The sequence below is a fragment of the Thermobia domestica genome, chromosome 5 (genome assembly GCF_964235325.1).
Source record: "Thermobia domestica chromosome 5, izTheDome1.hap1.1, whole genome shotgun sequence".
NCBI classification, from domain to species: domain Eukaryota; kingdom Metazoa; phylum Arthropoda; class Insecta; order Zygentoma; family Lepismatidae; genus Thermobia; species Thermobia domestica.
The window spans coordinates 28,013,113-28,033,521 of NC_137458.1; the positions used below are offsets into that span (position 1 = coordinate 28,013,113).

General features: G+C 35.0%; 1 protein-coding gene across 1 annotated transcript in view; it reads right to left on the bottom strand.

The window, feature by feature from the left end:
• The window catches only part of LOC145685015 (uncharacterized), a 64,819-nt gene that overhangs the window by 30,472 nt on the left and 13,938 nt on the right, over positions 1-20,409 (bottom strand). Inside the window, exons 5-8 of the mRNA XM_081757356.1 lie at positions 19,849-20,111; positions 10,801-11,512; positions 1,551-1,674; positions 329-543 (exon numbers count right to left, since the gene is read on the bottom strand). Of these exons, the coding sequence (XP_081613482.1) occupies positions 329-543; positions 1,551-1,674; positions 10,801-11,512; positions 19,849-20,111 (1,314 nt within the window). The remainder of the gene's footprint in view (positions 1-328; positions 544-1,550; positions 1,675-10,800; positions 11,513-19,848; positions 20,112-20,409) is intronic.

Genomic DNA, 20,409 nt, shown 5'->3' on the forward strand with positions numbered 1-20,409 from the left:
CACATTGAAAACAAAAAACGATCGGCAACCGCAACACGTGTTGTACAGTGGAGGGGGGCCAAACTTACGTGTCCTGTATGAAGTGTTTTTAGATTGTTTTGTCTACCCCTGCATATATATATATATATATATATATATATATATATATATATATATATATATATATATATATATAAATGATGGAAGGGAAAGATATATTAAAATGATCGAAAATAACCTTTTTTTAAAAAAATTAACCCAATGAAGCGGCTAATTGACACTAGTAGGGTACCATACGATAATAGGACGACGTAGAACAACACAATGATAACAGGAAAAATATACTTACGTGACCGGTTGTTCGATGCCTTGCTCTTCCTTCCCTAGTCCTCCTCCTGTCCAGCCCATCAAGCGTAGAAGTTTATTCCCAATATTATCAGCGCCTAACGGAGTGTCACCACCGACCGAGTCACCTTGGTTTCCCTCAGAGCTGGAATTACCATTCCCATCAGCACCAGCAGTTGTTCTGTCTATTGTTCCGTCTCCCAGAAACTTATGCTTCATCTGAAACAGAATGTATTTCATTAATGTTGAGAATAAAAAGTCTATTGGTATGATCGATGGAGTTCTTCCCCTCCTCTTTTGAAAATAGCTATAATGAAAACTACGTAGATCAAAGCAAAAATGATATGTATACCATTGTGCACATATTACAATGCAAGCTCCTGAGTGTTATGGATCTTATAGCTACTTCCTCTTTTTCTCCCACTTGAACATTAAGAGCTTGACATACCAAAAATAATACAAAATTTACCGTTTTTCTTTTGCTTGTTTTTAACTACTACTTTTTTAAATAATAGTTGTATTTAGTTTGTAACAAACAAAATAATTTTAACATATAGTTATTAAAATTAAATAATAATGTTATTTAAAAAGTAATTCACAGGATTCCAAAATAACATGATACGTAATCAAATGCAGTTGACTTCGTTCCTAAAGCGCTGCCTTAACTTAGATTTTGGGGGAAATGTTATTCTGGCAACACTGTAATTTTTATGGACAACAAAACTGAAAATTCTTCATGTTCATATTTTCTGTTGTAGAATAACATTATCTATGAGTGGTAAGTTGCATTTCATTATCTCGTTTCACTTACGAAAAACAAGGAAAAGAAAAATAGTAAATTTTGTATTATTTTTAGTATGTCAGGCTCGTAAGTACTTTCATTAATTTATTAAACCAACCGCGTAACGTTTCTTTTATTGTCTTATTAGTCTTTCGTTGTTAAAGTTATTTCTCTACAAAATATTACGCCAGTAAATTACGCTTACGCAGGAGAAGGAAACGAAATAGAACCCGGCCAAGTTCAAGAGTTTTAAACTTACCATTAATTTAACTTTTTTATGCTAACTACTTTTATTATTTTGGCCGACTTTTATATTAAGTATTTTCTTTACAATGTGTAGATCAAGCTACTACCTAATCCTTCCATATTCTCAATTTCTCATACAACATAATATAGTCATACTCTCACCTCCTATCTATATTTAAAGAAATATCTTGATACTTACAATTAGTGTAGGGCACTGTTCTCTCATAAGTTTGAGAGCTTTCTCCGCCACTGAATTTTTAGCTCCTTTCTTCGTTACGTCTGAAGCTGAACACAGTAAGTAGTCTTCTATGAAGAACTTGCACCTGGAGATTATTTAAAAAAAAAAATCACTACAATTTCTTTCTAGTTTGGGAATTGCTACAAGCTAAACAAAAACTGAATTAGGAAAACAACGTATTTCTGAGTTTGACAATTGAAGAGAGAGCTGAAGAATGCCGCCATATAATAGAATATGAAGTTTGTACAAACAATTCTTATAAAATTTTCGAAGCAGGAGAATGAAATTGAAACAGCTGCTCTTCTTTAGCAGTGATCTCTTCATTTACGTTTTATTTATGGAAAAAAGAACTAAATTTCTAATTGTACGGGATGTTTCAAAATAAATATCGGGGTTTTAAGGCTTTGTAGTATTTATTACATTTAATGTACAATTATAAATAATATATCAAATGAAAGAGCAACTCAAACAGCTTTTGCTACAAGTGTTCAATATGACCATTCGTCACTAGGCACACATCAAGTCGATAGGCGAGAAAAGCCCGTAAACTGCCAGGATGTGGCACAAAATACATTCAACTTAGAGGAATCTCGTTGGAACTGTACCATCTCGTGGAGATTTAATAGATGCGAACATTATGAGTATTCACATCGTCACTTAAGTGAAATGTCGATTCATCACTGAAGATGACACGATCCAGAAAATCATCTTCGTCATGCAGCAACATTTCATTTGCAAAGTTGGCACGTAAACCGTAGTCTGTACGCTTTGAAGTTTCTAGCAACTGCAAATGATAAGGACGTTGTTCTAAGCGTCTTCTTAAAATTCTCCACACACACAGTTGCAATGTAACTACAGGTTCAGTCTTTGCAAAATGTAACACACAAAAAGCTTTCTGCTCACTAGTCATCATCTTCGTTACTAGCGCTTTCTACCGGCAGACAGAAGAAACAGTGCATGGGTGCGTACAAAACAATTTGAGTTGCTCTTTCATTTCATGCATTATTTATAATTGTAAGTTAATTGTAATAACTACAATGGCTTAAAACATCGATATTCAGTTTGAAACACACTGTATTATTAAATTCACGCTTATTTTATATACGTATCGTATATGCTCTTTTAGCCTATTTTATATAAATGCTCTTTTACTGTCGAATGATTTCGAAGCTATATTGTTGGGTGATTTAAGCTAGAGCTCTGCGCGCACATAAGATACTGCTTCTACATCTACAATTCAACCGCAGCACTTCAGATGCGGAATGCCACCTCGCAAGATCTCTATCCGCATTTGCAGATAACGAAAACAGACGTTTGGCCATCAATCAAATACAAACTTAACACTAAATCAATGCGGACTGTTAACTACGCTAAATAAATGCAATAAAATCCATGTAGTTACAAATTTCAATTTGAAATTTGAAAATGCACTTACGAGTGCTTTTCAAATGGCAAGTTACATAACACTGAGTGGAGTTTCCGCTTTCTCGAGTTTTAGTTGACCAGTATTGTCAATTAGCAGAATCGACAGTGTATATTGACTTTCCGCACTACTACAAATTTCGTTAATATCTAGAATATCCTGTATTAATAAAATACAACTGATCAAAACACCAAACAGTTTTGGCAACGTAACATCGCCTTTATCACACACGTTATGAAAGATTAATCCAAGAATAACTTAAAATTAGTTGAGAATGCTCGAAGAGCATTGCCACGACGAACTTGAAAAGAATTAATCTTTTTCGAAATTTATATGAAATTTTACTTAGTCAATAACTAAGGGCGCAATAATTATTCAATCAATAATTGGTATTGGTATTGAACAACTCCAACATTGTCTCTCTATGACTTCCGGTTCCCAAACTATGGCCTCTTAAATCTCCCGAAATCGGAACTATTTTGGGCAATATCTCGGGAACGGTAAGAGTGACGCGAAAAATTCCATCATTTCTTTCAGATAGTTTTTGATGCTCTATGCAAAGGAGGGCTCAAATTAAAAAAAAAAAATCGCAAACAACAGATAGATGCACAGCAGGCTCGCAACCAAAGGGGGGTGCCCCCCTCCTAAACTTTTCGTGGCCCCTCCAAACCTTGACACAAAATACTATTATTAATACAAAAACAACACAATTTAGCTATTGGTAAGAGAATGTTTAATGACTTGGCTCCCCCTTAACATAGTCATGCCCCCCCCCCCCCAAACTTCTGTGGCTAGTTGCGGGCCTGAGACGCAGACAGAGAATTTAGTAACCAAGTTCGTCGAAAATACAGTACAACCGCAAAAATGCAGTGCAACAACTTAATTTTTAATTTATTCTTGGATTGATCTTTTATAACGTGTCTGATGAAGGTGATGTTACGTTGCCGAAATTGTTTCATAAGTATTATTAATATATATTGGGTGCTTTGATCTATTTTATTTTATTAATAGTGTGAATATTTCTAAAGCTATAATGAACAAGATACAAATAATATTACTATATAAATTACTCTCTTTAGTAAGTAGTAGAAAAATGAATTACGAATACAAACAAGACAAACCGCATGTTTCTATGCCAACTGGTTGTTATGATACAGCCTCTTAAATTGTCCCATATAAAACAATTCTAATATTTTGTACTTACAGGAAATCGAAAATGAAAATGAAATCTTTGAGTTTTACGTCCCACGGTTATGCCGGTTAGGCTAAAGGAGACGGTGATGATGAGTAATGAATGAAATGGTGGGAGAACTCCGAGAAAACCCACGCACACGGTGTTTGTCCACCTCAAAGTTCACTTGGCGGGGGCTGGGATCGAACCCGGAACCCCAAGCACCAGAGGTGAACATTCTACAACTGAGCCACCGCAGCCCCTTATAGGAAATTGAGCTCTCAACCTATCAGAAGGTAGTGTTGCATGTTGAGAGATGTGGTTTAGGAAGTCTGTCGTTAGATTTTAGTTGACATTTACAAAATTTATTTTTTTATTTTTTTCTTTCTCTAAAAGCTTTTCTTTTTTTTTTTTTTTTTTTTTTTTTTTTTTTTTTTAATGAATTTATGTAGTCTCAAGTTTCTTGAAAGCATCTTGTATAAACCTGTTTGGATAATTAAACCTGGTGCAATGGCGAAAAGTTTTTTGCCCTACACATGTCTACTTCATATTTCTAATCCTTACTGTTTCCCCCTTCCTTGCTACTTTTACACAATACACATTTGGTTATATGGTCAGCTATATTTTGTTGAGTCAATATTTTGATATTGACTAACATGCCAGGTAATGCCTTCTGCAAAGTAATATAGTTTACGTCCGCATACATAAAAAATATTTTAATACCAAAATTTGTTTTTTCTACTTTAATCAGCTGAATTAGTAAGTTTACGTTAGATAATATCATCTGCAGTAAAGTCAATTAAGGGTAATGCTTAAGGTAATCAACCTTGGAGGTTTATATCCTGTATCTTTTAAAACTTTCAATTTACGTTATGACAACGTGATTGTGGGTGTTCCCTAATGTCCCAAATTTATTGTCTTCTATAAGGAAAAGTAGAAAAAGGGGTGGACTTTGTTAAACCGCCTTTAAACGAAACCACAAACACACCGAGTTTATCGAAGAAGTGTGTGTAAGATTTTAACGAAGCAACTTCGATTAACAACGACAGCTCATGGACTTACAGCAATACATTAAAATATTGTGAAAAGCTAACATATGATATATATATATATATATATATATATATATATATATATATATATATATATATATATATATATATGTTAGCTTTTCACAATATTTTAAAAAAAGTGCAGCAGAATTTAAGATGGTAAAATATATAAACTTATATATATATGCAGTTTATAAAAGTGCAGCAGAATATATATAAACTTTACTCAATGAACTTTAATATTACTACAGACCATATATTTTACCATCTTAAATTCTGCTGCACTTTTTTTCTTCATAAAAATGCAATTTGTTTATTCCATTTCTAATTAATTTAACAACTACTTTAGAGCTGCATAGAAGTCAAAGATCTATGTATTTATTTGTAAAAATTGAACGATTTAATATTCCATGTTTCCGACTTTTCAGAGCTGGTAGTGGAAACAACATTCCGAATTTATTGGGCAACTATTTATTTACATTTTCTTTGTTGCCTTTAGTGTTTTTCAAGTCACTATAAAGAGTAACGGGACACTAGTAAAGAAAGTTTGGGTTCGTTTTGCTGCTAGATCCAGATGACATTGCTTTATTTCTTTTTACTCAAATATTTCCATAATACGAGTAGTTTAAAGATAGAAATAAGCATCATATTTGTTTCGGAAGAATTTTGAAAGCAAACACTTCTTTCTCCGTTTTTTAACTGGGTGTTTACGTTTTAGTATACCCATTTTTCTCTTCCCATCTATTCAACATATAGACTCAAGATTCCTGAATAAACGTTGAGTTGAGTTAATTTTGAGTTTAACGTCCCTTTCAGCAGCGAGGCTCTGTGAGACGTGGACCTACTGATTAACGTAGAATTCGAACCACGAGCTCCCGCCGGGAATCGAACCCGGGTCTCCCACACCGAAGGCGCGTACACTAACCACTTAGCCACGAAGTAGCTCGTCCTGAACAAATGTGTAGGCATCCAAAGGATATAGCACTCAAATCAAACTCAAAGGATATAGCAATTCGAGACACGTAGGAGACATGGAGAGCCGATATAATCGGAGAGGAACATGACCTCTTAACTATACCCGTTCAATTCGAGTTCTTTTTTTAGTGAATAAAGTTCACACTGTGTGTGTTCGTAAGCTGTAGAGAATGTGTTTAAAAATAATTATCAGAGGCTTCAGAATTTATTTATGTCATGCATCTGCGCTGAAACAAGAATGTTCTCTGGGAGAAAGGCCTCTCTAAATCCCGAGAAGTTAATTACGTAATAGGAATACTGTGGATGATCCTTTGTGTAGCATGTAGAAAACTTATACGACAAGGATATCAAGAAAGTGAGTAACAAAATTTGGAACATGTCATAATTTAAAACTGAGGCTCAGACAGCGACAAAATACTAACTAGACGATGCTCATAGTAGGATGAAACAGACGACAGGTTTCTGGCACTTCTAGTGGAATAAATTATTCGGTAATTAATTTATTTAGTATTTATTTTTCCAGCATACACAATGAATAGTTTAAATTTTAATGGAGTGTGATTTTTAACTTCATGAATAATGCTGTCACTTCACTTGCAGTAACGCTCGATGTAGAAACAGCAAAAAGGGAAAAGAAAGTCCGCAATACGACAACGGTGACCTAAATAACACGTACCATTGGTTACTGCTCATGTCGCTTCTGATCTAGAAAGAGCTGTAAGTAAGGAACTCTCAAATCCGTGTTTCTGACAAGTTGACAATACAATCATTCTCAAATGACTTCAGAGATTATTGCATTATTATTATTTTATGTAATAAATTATGTATAAGAAGTTTTAAAAGTAATTAATATTAACTTAAGCTGAAAGAAGACTCATATTTACTAAGCAATATTCAGTGCTAACAGTATACAAATTTACAAAAAAAAAAAAAAAAAAAAAAAAAAAAAACTGACATATTCAAGGTAAAGCATGTAAAAATCTTACTGCATAATATGGTTTAAGTCTCTGTGGTCCTTGGAAAGAGATACTCGCTGAAGTATACGAAATATTGGAAATTATTTCAGGAATTAGGAGTTAGATTTCTGTGCTGTCAGCATCTATCGCCATTTAGCGCGTCATGTATATGAGGGATAACGTCCCTTGGCAAGCACACTATCCGATGAAAGGGAAGGAAGCGGATGGGACCATTATGCAAAGTACCATCCCGGCATTTGCCTGGTGAAAATGAGGGAAACCCAGAAAAAACCTCACTTAAGATGGCTGGCCTGAAAAAGCCGTTACACTTTTTTTCGACCGAGTGTCCCAAAATTGTTTCGGAATGTTGTGCCCAATATTGCGTCTTCTTCAATCATTGTAAGTCAATTTTCCTTCTTGCAAGGACTCATTCAAACAAGAATTTTAGAAATGATCCACAAAAGTGAATAAAAAGATTGCGATCTTGGTCAATAACTAGTTTTTTGGATCAGGGGCCACAAAATGTTTCAACGGGCTCTAAATCGAGTTTTCGTATTTTCTACGGAATAAACACATCATGCTCAGTTCAGTGATAGTTTGAATTTACCTATACTGCAGGGTTCTTACTGGTCTAGGAAAACTCAGGGAACATGCAGGTCAGGGAAACTCAGGGAAAAAGACTAGAAGTCAGAGAAAGTCAGGGAAATTTTATAAAATATATTTTTTCTAACATTAATTGTACACCAATTTCAGCTTGGCCAGCTATTAATGAACACAGTATGGAATGTTGCTCAGATTTTTATGGGTGGTAAGTGGAACGTACGTATGAGCAATTGATCAGGGCTGGCAAAAACCATGGTTTTTATTGAAAAAAAAAACAAAAAACCAGGTTTTTTTGGTTTAAACCAGGTATTTTTGGTTTAAATAATTTATTCTATGTATTTATATTAGATATGGAGACAAATTAGTTTGTTTCGCCTTGGTGTTATTATGTAACAACAAGGTTATGCTAGAAGGGGTGACATAAGCTTAAAGCGGAATCCAAACCGCTTCTCGGCTTCATCCAAGAGAAATTGTCCATTTGGACACGAAACCGGGACTAATTGATCACAAATGTGATTGCCGACTCACTCACGAAGGACTCCTGATAAAAATACGTTATACTGATTTTTATATAGGCCTACTTGTTAATATAATTGTCAAGAGTCATTTCAGAAGGACAAAAAGATAAACAGTTACACAAGTAAAAACATTATACAGAATTATATATAAATCGGGAAACTCCCGCCTTAGCCAATCGGAAAATCCTGTTATTACTTTAAATGTATTTGTATATAAAATTTTAAGGTCAACGTATCATAATCACTACGATAAAACTGAGATGTTAATTTACAAATTTGGTATGTAGATATCATTCAATAAAATTAAAACAAAGTCAAATTCAAGCTGATGTTGGAAGTTGTGTAGGCAGTTGATAAATTTTGCCAATTGCTATAAATATATTTAAGCAACCTTGGCTTAGGCATTCAGGGAAGTAGAAATATACAATTTGGTTTCGTTTCGTATGTTTAGGCTTAACATCCTTATGAAGTACCAAGGTTATCACGGAAAACTTTCGCTTATATAAAGGGACACCTCAAATCGCTACTTGGTTTACGTATCACTTGAAAGATGGGTTGTGGTTCGACCGAGAATTGAACACGGGACCCTTGATTAAAAGGTGAAAAGTACATAAACGTAATGCAGATGGTTTCATATGCGGAGACGTCACCATGAAGTTCACATGACTTAAAGGATTTTTCGTTCTTTTTTGTTTGGTTTAAACCAGTTGGTTTATTTGAAAAAAACGGCTGGTTTAAACCAGGGTAGCCCTGCAATTGATTATTATTTATCTCTATCGAATAAATGTTCTTATATATAAATATTCACCGTTATTTATTCCTATTTATATGTCAACGTCATCCGACACCTGTCATAAAAGTCAGGGAATTTCCTGCCAAAGGTCAGGGAGAAGTCAGGGAAATAGATTTCTCCAGATCAGTAGAAACCCTGATGTACTACTACAGATATAACGCGTACAAGAAAATTTTTGATGGAAATATATTGTTAGTTTTTGGATAAGGAGCCACAAAATTTTTGAACGGCCCCTAAATCTAGTCTTCGTATCTTCTACGGAATAAGCACATCATACTGAGTTAAGTGATAGTTTGGGTTTGGCTACACTATATGTAGTTCTCCAGATATAAGGCGTACAAAATTTTTCATTGAAATATATAGGATCTTTTGATCCAAAAAGTGAAACTCCGTTTCACATGTAATGTATCATGTTGCAACACCGAAATCACGCTTTTCAGTGTTTTTTTTTTTCTTTCCTGACTGCTAATTAGCAAAACAGAATTATGCAATAACTTTCTTTATCCAACTCATATCAGAAGGTCGTAATTTTCATCAGGCTCTATTGTAATTTTCTCTCCAGTCGTGAGTGGTGTTGAATAACATCGGTGGTCACACCATTTCGCAATTTACTTTTCTAAAACTACCGTATAATATGCACACTCTTTCCTTTGAGAATAACGCCAACAATGCAATACGCCTTATACAAATACAGATTTTGATTATTTCAATTTCAGTAAATTTTCCATATTGTTTTTCTTTCTTTTAATTTTTTAAAATGTCTTCCTTATTTTCTTAGGGTACGGTTATAACGAAGTTTTCTTATTTTATCCTTCCTTTTCCCTCCTTCAACGGGTAGGAAAGAAGCAAAAAGAACACACTGCTTTAAATGGAACCTCGTGATACCGCATCCTGAATCAAGCTTTATATCTTTTCTTTTTTACTTTTTTTTTTCTTTCTTTACAATGGATGATCAAGTAGTCAGCGAACTGACTGGCTACTCAGACACATATATACAAGAGTTCTGCTTGCTCAGTGACATTTAAAACACGATTGCAGATGTTCTTTTTACAGCAAATATACTGTTGGTTCAGAACCGCTGAGAAATCTTTGAACGTTTTTTCTGCCAACTCTGATTTCTCTGAGTAAGGAAAATGTATCGCTAAACTTGGCACAAGCATGCTATTCTATGAAGGATGAAGTATGATTCGAGATAGGGAAATCAGGAAAACTTGGGTATAACCGTATTCTTACGACGTGAATAGTATTCAAGCTACGTACAGTATGGTAACTCGGTAAATGTCGTTTGCATACAATCGGTTTATTTTCCATTTCAAATGCTTTCCTCTGGACGCACTTGCACTATAGATGTTCCCAGATGCGCGTGCGATTCTGTTTAGTTAAGCATTACTAACATTTCGTATATGTTTCTTCCTATAATATTATTGTATTTATTAAAAAGACTTTGCGATAACAATGAATGACAAAAAGGGTAAATATAACTTAATGTCAATTACAATAAAGTTTATAGATACATGCAGACCAAGTGAATGTGTGTACATATATCAACTTAAAATTATATTAGTGTTTAAAAGTATCAAGAAATTTGCACTAACTCTAATGAACTGATTACTTCCTTCATTGCACATTCCAGACACACATGTTAGAAGATTATTGAAAACTTAAAAGGGAAAAATCAGCAAGAAAAAAGAGAAAATTACCACCTCCAGGATTCACTTACGTAGTATTTGTTTCATCGCTCACGAATTCGTACTGTATTTTCTTGTGACACGCAGAGGATGAACGCCCGAGGATTTGTATTGCGTTGGGCTCGACATTTGCACTTTCAATCAACACAAGATCGGATAAAGGGCCTGTTTTGGGAGGCGTGAAAAATAATCGCACCTCAGCGTTCTGAGCGTCACTTACAATCCCTGACGAATATCCACTACCACGAACATTTCGATTTGACGGTGGGCTAATGTTGTAGGTCTTTACGCCACCATAACGCGATTTGTTAATGCCTCTGGAGATAGCAGAGCACTGTTCTGTGGAGTTCGACGAAGAGGAGGATTCAGAAGAGTTTTGATTCACTGTTTCTGGACACTTTTGTACACTTGACACTGGCGTAGACAACTGGTTGTAAGTATCTTGTGAGGAACGGGAGCTTTTAGTGCTCTGTTGAGCTGCCGATTCCTTTGATGAGGTTGATTCCTGGAATTGCTTCTTTGATGTCGTTGTGTCTGTTTTGCGAGAAGTGGATGTGGAATTGGAGGGTTTGGAAGTTTTAGTGGGCACTTCTGAAACGATTACAACTTCATCATCAGACTGCGCCTCTTCACTTCTGTCAAGTTTACCAGTTCCAGTTGCGGATTCTGTCGATAATTTGGAAGATTTCGCTGGTGGTGTTGTTGTTGATGATGATGATGCTTGTTCTTGTGGTCTTTTTAGTCCTAAAAATACAATCACACGTATTAGTTTAATGTGTATTTAACTGCTTTCTTTAGCCAAGATTGTTCTTACAGACAGCATGTGAGAGAGAACAACTGATTCATATGAAGGGTCCAGGGGGAAAACACGGTAAGTCACATTTCGTAAATTTTTCAGGAGAGCGGTTTTAAAGCATGGACAAAGCGACTTCTTTCTTATACGGAATGTCTTTAACCGTTTAGAAAATGGGATCAAGCTGTTACTTTCGCAGCGTTGTTATACTATTGGTAAGATGCCGCCTTTAGCTGTCTGAAGGGACAAATCTCTCAAAATCATGTAATTTGGATTTAGCGTGTTTTTCCCTTGTACCCTTCATATGTACTTCAACCAACTATAATGAGACTTAATAACCGTTGTATTTTAAATTGCAAGTACTGTGTAAATAGCTGCGTCTTATACTGTTTTACTAGTCTTCGGCTAGCTGGAGATTTCGCTTCCAGACCCCGTACCTCACACTTCTTATAACAATTGCAACCCTCATTTTTTTTTAAATTCCCTTCTAACGGAAATATATAAAAAAACTGAAACATGTCTTTACTTAGCATGTCTCTACTCTTAAGGGACTTCGAGATATGACTATCTTATTATAAGAATTACAATCCCTACCTTGTTTCCTTTCTTTTTTTTTTTTTTTTTTTTTTTTTTTACTTCCCTTCTAAGGGAATTATATACAGGGTGCGGAAAAGTCCCCAAACGGTTCAATATCTCGCGAAATATACAGATCAGCAAAACAAAAATAACACGTATTAAATAGTTTTGAAAAAACTATCCAATGATGCCAAACGCAACCCACTATTCCCACCCTCTTCGGGGGTACGGGAGGTAATTTTAAAAGTAAAACCCCAATTTTTTATTGCACATTTGGATTCTCCAGAAAAAGTGACAGTGATCTGACCCAAAATTGAAAATAGTGCCTTCACGGAAGGCACTTGAATCGACACACAAAAAAAGGCGGCCGCACAACGTTATGGAAATGTGGTCTCTCAGTATCGTACTCTGTGGCCATACAGTTAGCGTACTGGACTGCGGAATCACAGGTCGTGTGTTCGATTCCTGCGCAGAATAACGTCTTTTATGTGAATTTTTATACCGAAATAATGAATTCATACATTTTAACTTAGAAAAAAATAATGTAATTTGTCCATATTTATTAATTTACAAGAAAATACAAATGGCGACAAAAACGGTTTATTTCTGTTGTAAATAACCCTACGAACTCTAACCCTAATAACCATATTACTAAGAACTACTTCATAAAGCTAGTTGACAAAATAATTATCGAAATTTGTATTCTATGTAAGTTCAATAAAGTAGTATTTGAAGTTAAAATGTATGGAATTTATTTGGGGAAATAAACGAAAAAAATCCGCCTTGAACGGGAATCGAACTCAGAACCTCTGACTATGTAATCCAATACGCTAACCGTACGGCCACAGAGGACGGGACTGACAACTAGCATTTTCTTAACGTTTTGCTGCACCGCCTTTTTTTGTGCGTCGATTCAAGCGCCATCTGCGAAGACACTGTTTTCAATTTTGGGTCAAATCATGTGTACTCTGGAGAATCTAAATGTGCAATAAGAAATAGGGGTTCCTATTTAAAATTTCAAAGTTACTCCCCGTACCCACAAAGGGGGTGGGGATAAGGTGTTGCATTTGGTATCATTGGATAGCTTTTTTTAAACTATTTAACGCACCTTTTGTTTTGCTGTTCTTTATAGTTTGCGAGATATTGGACTGTTTCGGGACTTTTTCCGCACCCTGTATATATATATATATATATATATATATATATATATATATATACGCTAAAACAAGTCTTTAATTATTTTAAATTAAAAGCCTCAATACCAACTTTCATGCCTCTAACAAAGAATTTTAAATTATGGTCATGTTATTTTAACAATTGCAACCCCGATTATTTTTCCTCCCCAGTTTTTTCTTCTCTTGTAGAGGAAATATCACAAACCGCTGAAACAAAGTTTCAAATTATTTTAAATTTAAAATCCAAATATCAAATTTCATGTCTCTAATCTTAATGAATTTCGAGATATGGGGATCCAATTACAACAACTGTAAACCAACTTTTATTTATTAAAAGAAAGAATTGAAGTTTTCCACGCGAAGTGTTTTTAATATGTCTTCTCGGGCCATCAGCCAAGTGAAGTTATTCACATCCGACGTTTCTAATCCGATGTCTGCATTCGAAACGTCGGATGTCAATACCTGCATCTGGCTGATAGCCCGAGAAAACTTATTAAAACCACCCTTCTTTAATCCTCATCTTTTTCCTTCCCTTCTAGACAAATATCAAAACACGATGAAACACGTGTCTAATTATTTTGAATGAGAAGCCCATGTACCAAATTTTATTTCTCTAACCTTCAGATTCCGAGATATGGCCAGTGTACGATAATAATTGCCAGCCCCCTCTCACCTTCTCTTTCCTCGTCAAAATTCCAAAAATCCTTCCTCAGTGAGACCTTACGTCACAAATCCTATGCCCTATCCAAATTTCAGCTTTCTAGATTAAGCGGTTTGGCCTGGCTGTTGATCAATCGGTCAGTCAGTCAGGACGACTACTTTACAAATTTATGTTTAACTGTCATCTTCAAGTGTTTTGAGCTAGTGTGTGTGTGTAGGTGGTGACCAATATTTAAAACAGCACTCTGATGTGTCTTGAAAAAGACTAAGCGAAAAATACATGAAAATCTTTATAACCCAATGTTCGTCAATTCATGTTTAGTAGGTGATGGTAAAAAAAAAAATGGTTGATGAAATAAGACTGACCAGGTAAATAATAATCAGAATAGGAATCCAACGGCGCATAAAAAAAGTTTGTGTTTGTTAGTCTTAACAAAAATGTACCAGATTCTATCTGTTAAAAACCATTCTTCTATATAGTTTTTAGTCTGGAAGTGAAAATTTTAGGTAATAATATTCCAAGAAACTCGTAAAGTTGCAGGCTGTGTCGAGTTGAGTTGTTTTTGAGTTTAACGCCCCTCTCAGCAGTGTGACTATATGAGACGGGACCTACTGATTAACATGGAATCCGAACCACATGAGCTCCGGGAATCGAAGCTATGTGTCGGGGTTTCAATTACACGCTAGAAATGGAAAATTCTGCCTCTTGAAGAGGATTGAATTTTTCTCATCGCTAAAGTGATCGCTTTCGGCGCGAGTGTTCGGAAGCTCAATACTACTGGGAAGTACAATGAATCGGATTAAAGCCCGAGTAGCGATGTTTATATTTCAATTATTTGTATTCGAGAAAAGATTATCAAAGGACAGCCCATCATGCCACTAGTAAAGTGCTCACGCTTGGATAAATTCCTAATTGCGTTTTTCATACTAACTTGAGGATGCTGAACATAACGAAACTAGTTTTAAACTTATCCGTCCATGGCGTCACGAGAAAGATAATCTCATAATTGGGATCTTTGAAGTACCGCTTACGTCAATGGTAAAAATGCCCATGCTAGCATACATTTCTAATTGCACTTTTTAAACTAATTTGAGGGTGTTGAATACAAAGAAACTATTTTTAAACTTGTCCGTCCATAGGATCAAGAGAAAAATGATCTCGAAATTGGAATCTCTGAAGTAATGAAACGATTTTTTTTTTAAGTTCAACGTTTCACAATTACGCCCGTTAGGCTAAGGGAGACGATGATCAAAGCAAGTGAATAATGATCAAAAGAATGGGTGGAATGAGAATATAGGAGGAAACAGGAGTATCCCGAGAAAGCGCACAGACAAAATGTTGTCCACCATGGACGTCTGAAGAAAATTTTCTAGGGGGAGCCCATCTCCCTAGTTGCTATATTACGTTTGGTATTTTTTAATTGTATTCAGAAAATCTAAGAAATTTAAGTTGTTTTCGTAAGCCAGGGGGGGGGGGGGGGCGGGTCCCATCCTGTCCCCATGTTGTCTACCACAAGCTTACTCGACCAGAAATCGAACCAGAGACCCCATCCACCAGAGAAAAGTGCTCTATCTTTGAAGGAATGTTTATGGCAATAGTAAAAGTGCCCATGCTTGGGTACACTTCTAACTGCATTTTTGTATTTTTTTTAGGACATTTTATTAACAAAAAGTTACTGAATATGATTAAGTAATTACACGACATGTATATGATTTGTTGTACAATATATTCAATGAATTTCTTCTTTATGATCAACAAAGGAAAGACTGGAGTCTTTTTCCGCGTGACACCATGGATGGATAAGTTTAAATTTAGTTTCTTTGGAAAGAAATAAAATGAAATCTTTCAGTTTTACGTCCCACGGTTATGCCAGCTAAGCTAAAAGAGATGCTAATGATGAGAAATGAATAGTGGGAAGAAACACCAAGAAAACCCATGCACCAGAGGAGAATACTCTACCACTGAGCCACCGCGGGCCCTATTTTCTTTGGATTCAGTGTCCTCAAATTAGTAGTATCTCACAATTAGAAATTTATCGAAGCGTGAGCACTTTTTATTACTAATATGATCGACTGTCCTTTAGTAATCTTGTCTCAATGCAAATAATTAAAGCATGAACATAGTTTCATTTTTTTTCTTGACAATAGTTATGCTACTAGTATTATTAACCTCTAAAGTCCTGGCACTAAGCGTGTTTTTTTTTTTTTTTTTTTTTTTTTTTATTTATTTTTTTTTACTAGCGTGGCACTAAGCACGATGCAAGCCTCAGAATAGAAGCAAAAGAATAAAAATCAGAGGTACACATATGTGTACCTATGAACTGAGGAGGTTAAAACTACATACACCAAAAAAAGTGTCTACTTACAAATAAACAGAACTTAAGTTTACAAGTACATACAAGTAAAGGATTTAGATTTCTGGGTTTTTGGCATCTAAGGCCATTTAGCACGTCACGTTTGAGGGATGATGTCCCTTGGCGAGCACACTATCCGGGGAAAGGGGATGAAGGAAGCGACCTGCAATCTGTAAAGTTAGGTACCACCCCATCATTTGCCTGGTGTGAATGAGGAAAACTCAGGAAAACCTCATTTAGAGTGGCTGGCCTGAAAAAGCGTTTTACATTTTTTCGACCGAATGAAGTACATACAAGTAAAAATTAACACTATTTTATGCCCATGTACTACCTATGATAAGCTATGTTGTAAATAAATAATAATAATAGTAATAAACTAACTTTGCTCCTACAGCTAATGGTTTTGAATCCAATCCTTCATTAACTGAGGAATTATCGCTGCTATACTGGCAACACTTCCAAGCCAGAAGATAATGGTGTTGATAAAATAAATGAAAATTGTCTGAATAAATATAAAATATGAAGACCAATGGTTGATAGTTTCCTATAACAGCATCCACAATATAAATTTCCTTAGTTGTCCTACCCCTTCTTTCGGTGAAGACGTCAATAATGCTATGCCATAGTATTTAAATCAGAGTTTTATTTGGATTTCTTTGTTCGTATGAGAAAAAGCTTCATATGTCCATCTTTCAATGTATAATAAATCTCGATGTTCTGTACCTTATTTAGGTTTCGTGTTAGAAGCGACCTGACGTGTTTACAGAGAAGACTCTGACAACAGCAATGTTCCAACATTAGCTCTCTGAACATCTACAAGATAAACACTACTCAACAAACAAACAAAAATCACATTGAAAGACAAGCATACAGAACTTTTCATTCGAACAAAGGAATTCAAAGTAAATTCTAACATGGGGTACTAAGAAGTTGCCAGAATATCAATTGATACATTCACAGTCGTTACTCATAATAAAAGAAGAAACACAACGCTTTAAGGTGCCGTTACGAGAAACCATTATGTACACTCGTGTCCAAAATGATTGTCGCATATCTATAACTGTCTTCTTGTAAGAATATAATTTGGTAATGATTTTGCAGCGTACTTTTAATACTGATACTATGTGTATAATCGGGAAATGTATATTTGTGGTAAATTTCATAGGAAAAGAATTATAAATACGAAAATTAGAGTGAGTAAAACAAAATGTTGCTAAATGGACAAGAAAGTTTTATTTTCCTTTTACTGTTCTTATTTAATGCTCTTTTGACATGAAATTTGCCACATACACGTCTTTGCCGATTATACACATACTAACGTTATAAGAAATATCGGGCGAATTCGTTATCAAATTATATTCCTACATCAACATATTTATAGACATGGGACAATAATTTTGGACATGAGTGTACACTAATGTTTTTATTTCATGTTTGTCTAAACAACACAACTCTTGACTTGAAAATGTAGCCAGTGCAGACGCAAAAATTAATGAAATCTCAAGTGCAGACGCAAAAATTATTGAAATCTCAAACACCAGTTAGAAGAGAATCAGTAATTTTGTTTTTATTTAGTGTCATTTTACTGATTTTTTTATTTATACTTCCCGAAATGAAGTACTTGTGTACACAGCAAAAAATACAATAAACACGATATACTTTTTTTTTTCTAAAAGTACTAATCGTATGCGAGATGTTTACAACTGAGATACATCAAGACCACGCTATGACAAAAGAGCATGTAACAACTCTAATATAATTGGAGCACAGAGAACTTGTTGAACCTTCTAATGTTTATTAACCTTTCGGCTGCAGCTTTCAAGTCGCCGAGTATGTGCAAAGTATGCATGTGGTGAAAGTGGAGCTTGTGGTTTCTAACAACAAAAATGTCAGAATATAATCTTACTGAAATATAACTGGCAACATAGATGAAACTAGAAAATAGGTACAAATAGAATATACTTTGAGAAACTGTCTCTGTTTGTTGTTTCAGAATGCCAAATAAAATGAACAATGAAACACTAAACAAACTAACACTTTAATTTTACGTCCCATAATTATGCTCTGAATGCTACAACATTGATGATTAATTCACGGGAATTATTATGAAAGGATTAGTGGAATGAGAAAGCGGAAAGAAACTGAACAATTCCGAGAAAGTCCAATGAATACGACGTCAGTGTTTTCCACAAACTCACTTGGTCAAGGATCGAACTAACAACCCTTCGAACTAAAACTGAGCAAACTATCACTACGTACTATGCCAGTATATGCACAGAAGAATGCAAGGGCACCGATCCTGGGGGGCCAGGTGGGCCCGGGCTCCCATTCTTACTATAACATAATATTCTTTAGTGTACTTCTTTTAACGTTATACATAGTTAATTCTGTAACAGTAGGACCTGCCTTCATATTGACTATATGTATACTGTTATATGTATTTTTATGAATATACAATATTTGGCATAATTTGAATTCAATTTGTCTTAAAATCCTCATACATGCCTTCCTAGACCCGTGTCTAGAACCAAACACATATCTGAATGCTCCCCAAAGTTACAAAGTTATTTCAATAAAACTGTATTCAAGGTTGTATCCGGAAGATTATTGCTAAATCATTGCACAGCTACAGTATAACAAAAATGTGGAAGTACGCTCTGATAGATATACTGACAAACGTACGCTCTGACAGATATATTGAAAAACGTAAGTTTAACTTATGTGCTAGAAGCTAGAGTAGGCCTAGTAATCTCTAAGAAATGAAACAGGAATGACTAAAAGAAATGACGTAAAGAAGAAAAAAATGTCGAAAACTCAGAAGTTAAAATAAAGTTAAATATTTTTTCAATTGCCCTCAAATACTACGTACTGTATGTTTACTTTAATTCATAAAACATATGCTCCATCCATCATGATGGTGAATTCCAGAGCGAAATATGGTATTTAGTCATGAAATCTTCTTTAGCTTTAGAGTATACTATAAGAAAGCTATTCAAATAGAAAAATCATGAAAATGAAAAAAGCCAAATTTTCGAAAATTCTCGTTTTTTTTTCTTCAAAAAGCCGGCTTTTTTATGTGCAAAAAACCATCGATTCAAAAAAGCCGCCTTTTTTGCATCTCTAGATCTGACTTTCTTTTGTGCGTTTTTCAAACATCTGAAATATAATTTTGTAACAGTTCTAACGAAAACCCGCTTCATAGAGCAAAATTATTTTCACTTCTTTTCTAAACACTGAACAACGGAGAAAATGTAATTCCTTGATTAATGATAGAGTAATTAAAATATCTTCAATTATGGCCATCGTTATGAATATAAGAAATCTGAGGGTTTGGAAGTTTATTGAATTTCTCCAGCTGAGCTTTTTGGGAAACTAAGAATGAAAAGGGAGAGAATATAAAATACTGAGATCCGTAGACTAAGCTATGGAAGTACCAAAATCTCTACCTTCGTCGTTCTAGTGTTAAAACAGACTACAATAAAAAGAATGAAAAAAAAATACAAGACTCACAATGAATTCTACCTTTAATCTTGGCACTGGCAGCGTCTGACCCTTGCACAAATGTCCGCTGCAGCTTTGTTTTCTTCCTCTCTCGGTACTCTTCCACTATGCCCTTAGACAGATGGGCAACTAGCTGCATGGTTTCTGAAGGATACCTACGAATTGATGAAATAAAGAAAAATAAGAAATCATCGTAACACGAAATATATTTTTCCTCACAAATACAGAAGGTTATTCGACTTATATTGGACTGATTTTGAAGGCTACTCATCTTACGAAAAATTCTGTTGATACCGGTGTTTTATTAAGACTCACAGCATTGTGGACTATAGCCCGACATCGAAATTTCCACTGACACAACTACCGGTGAAGCACGGGCACGGGAATTCGGTTCCAATTCTCCCTGCAAACTTTCAAGCGACCAGCGAAGATACGCAGACGCTGATGTTGTAAACGTCTTTTTAATTGGCCAAAGCCGCACAAGTCCACTGGACTGGAATCAGGGATCTTCACAGAAATGTCTTCAAACGGAATGATACAAACTCCTTATTCCCATTCTATTGCTCGATAAAAAAACAAAGA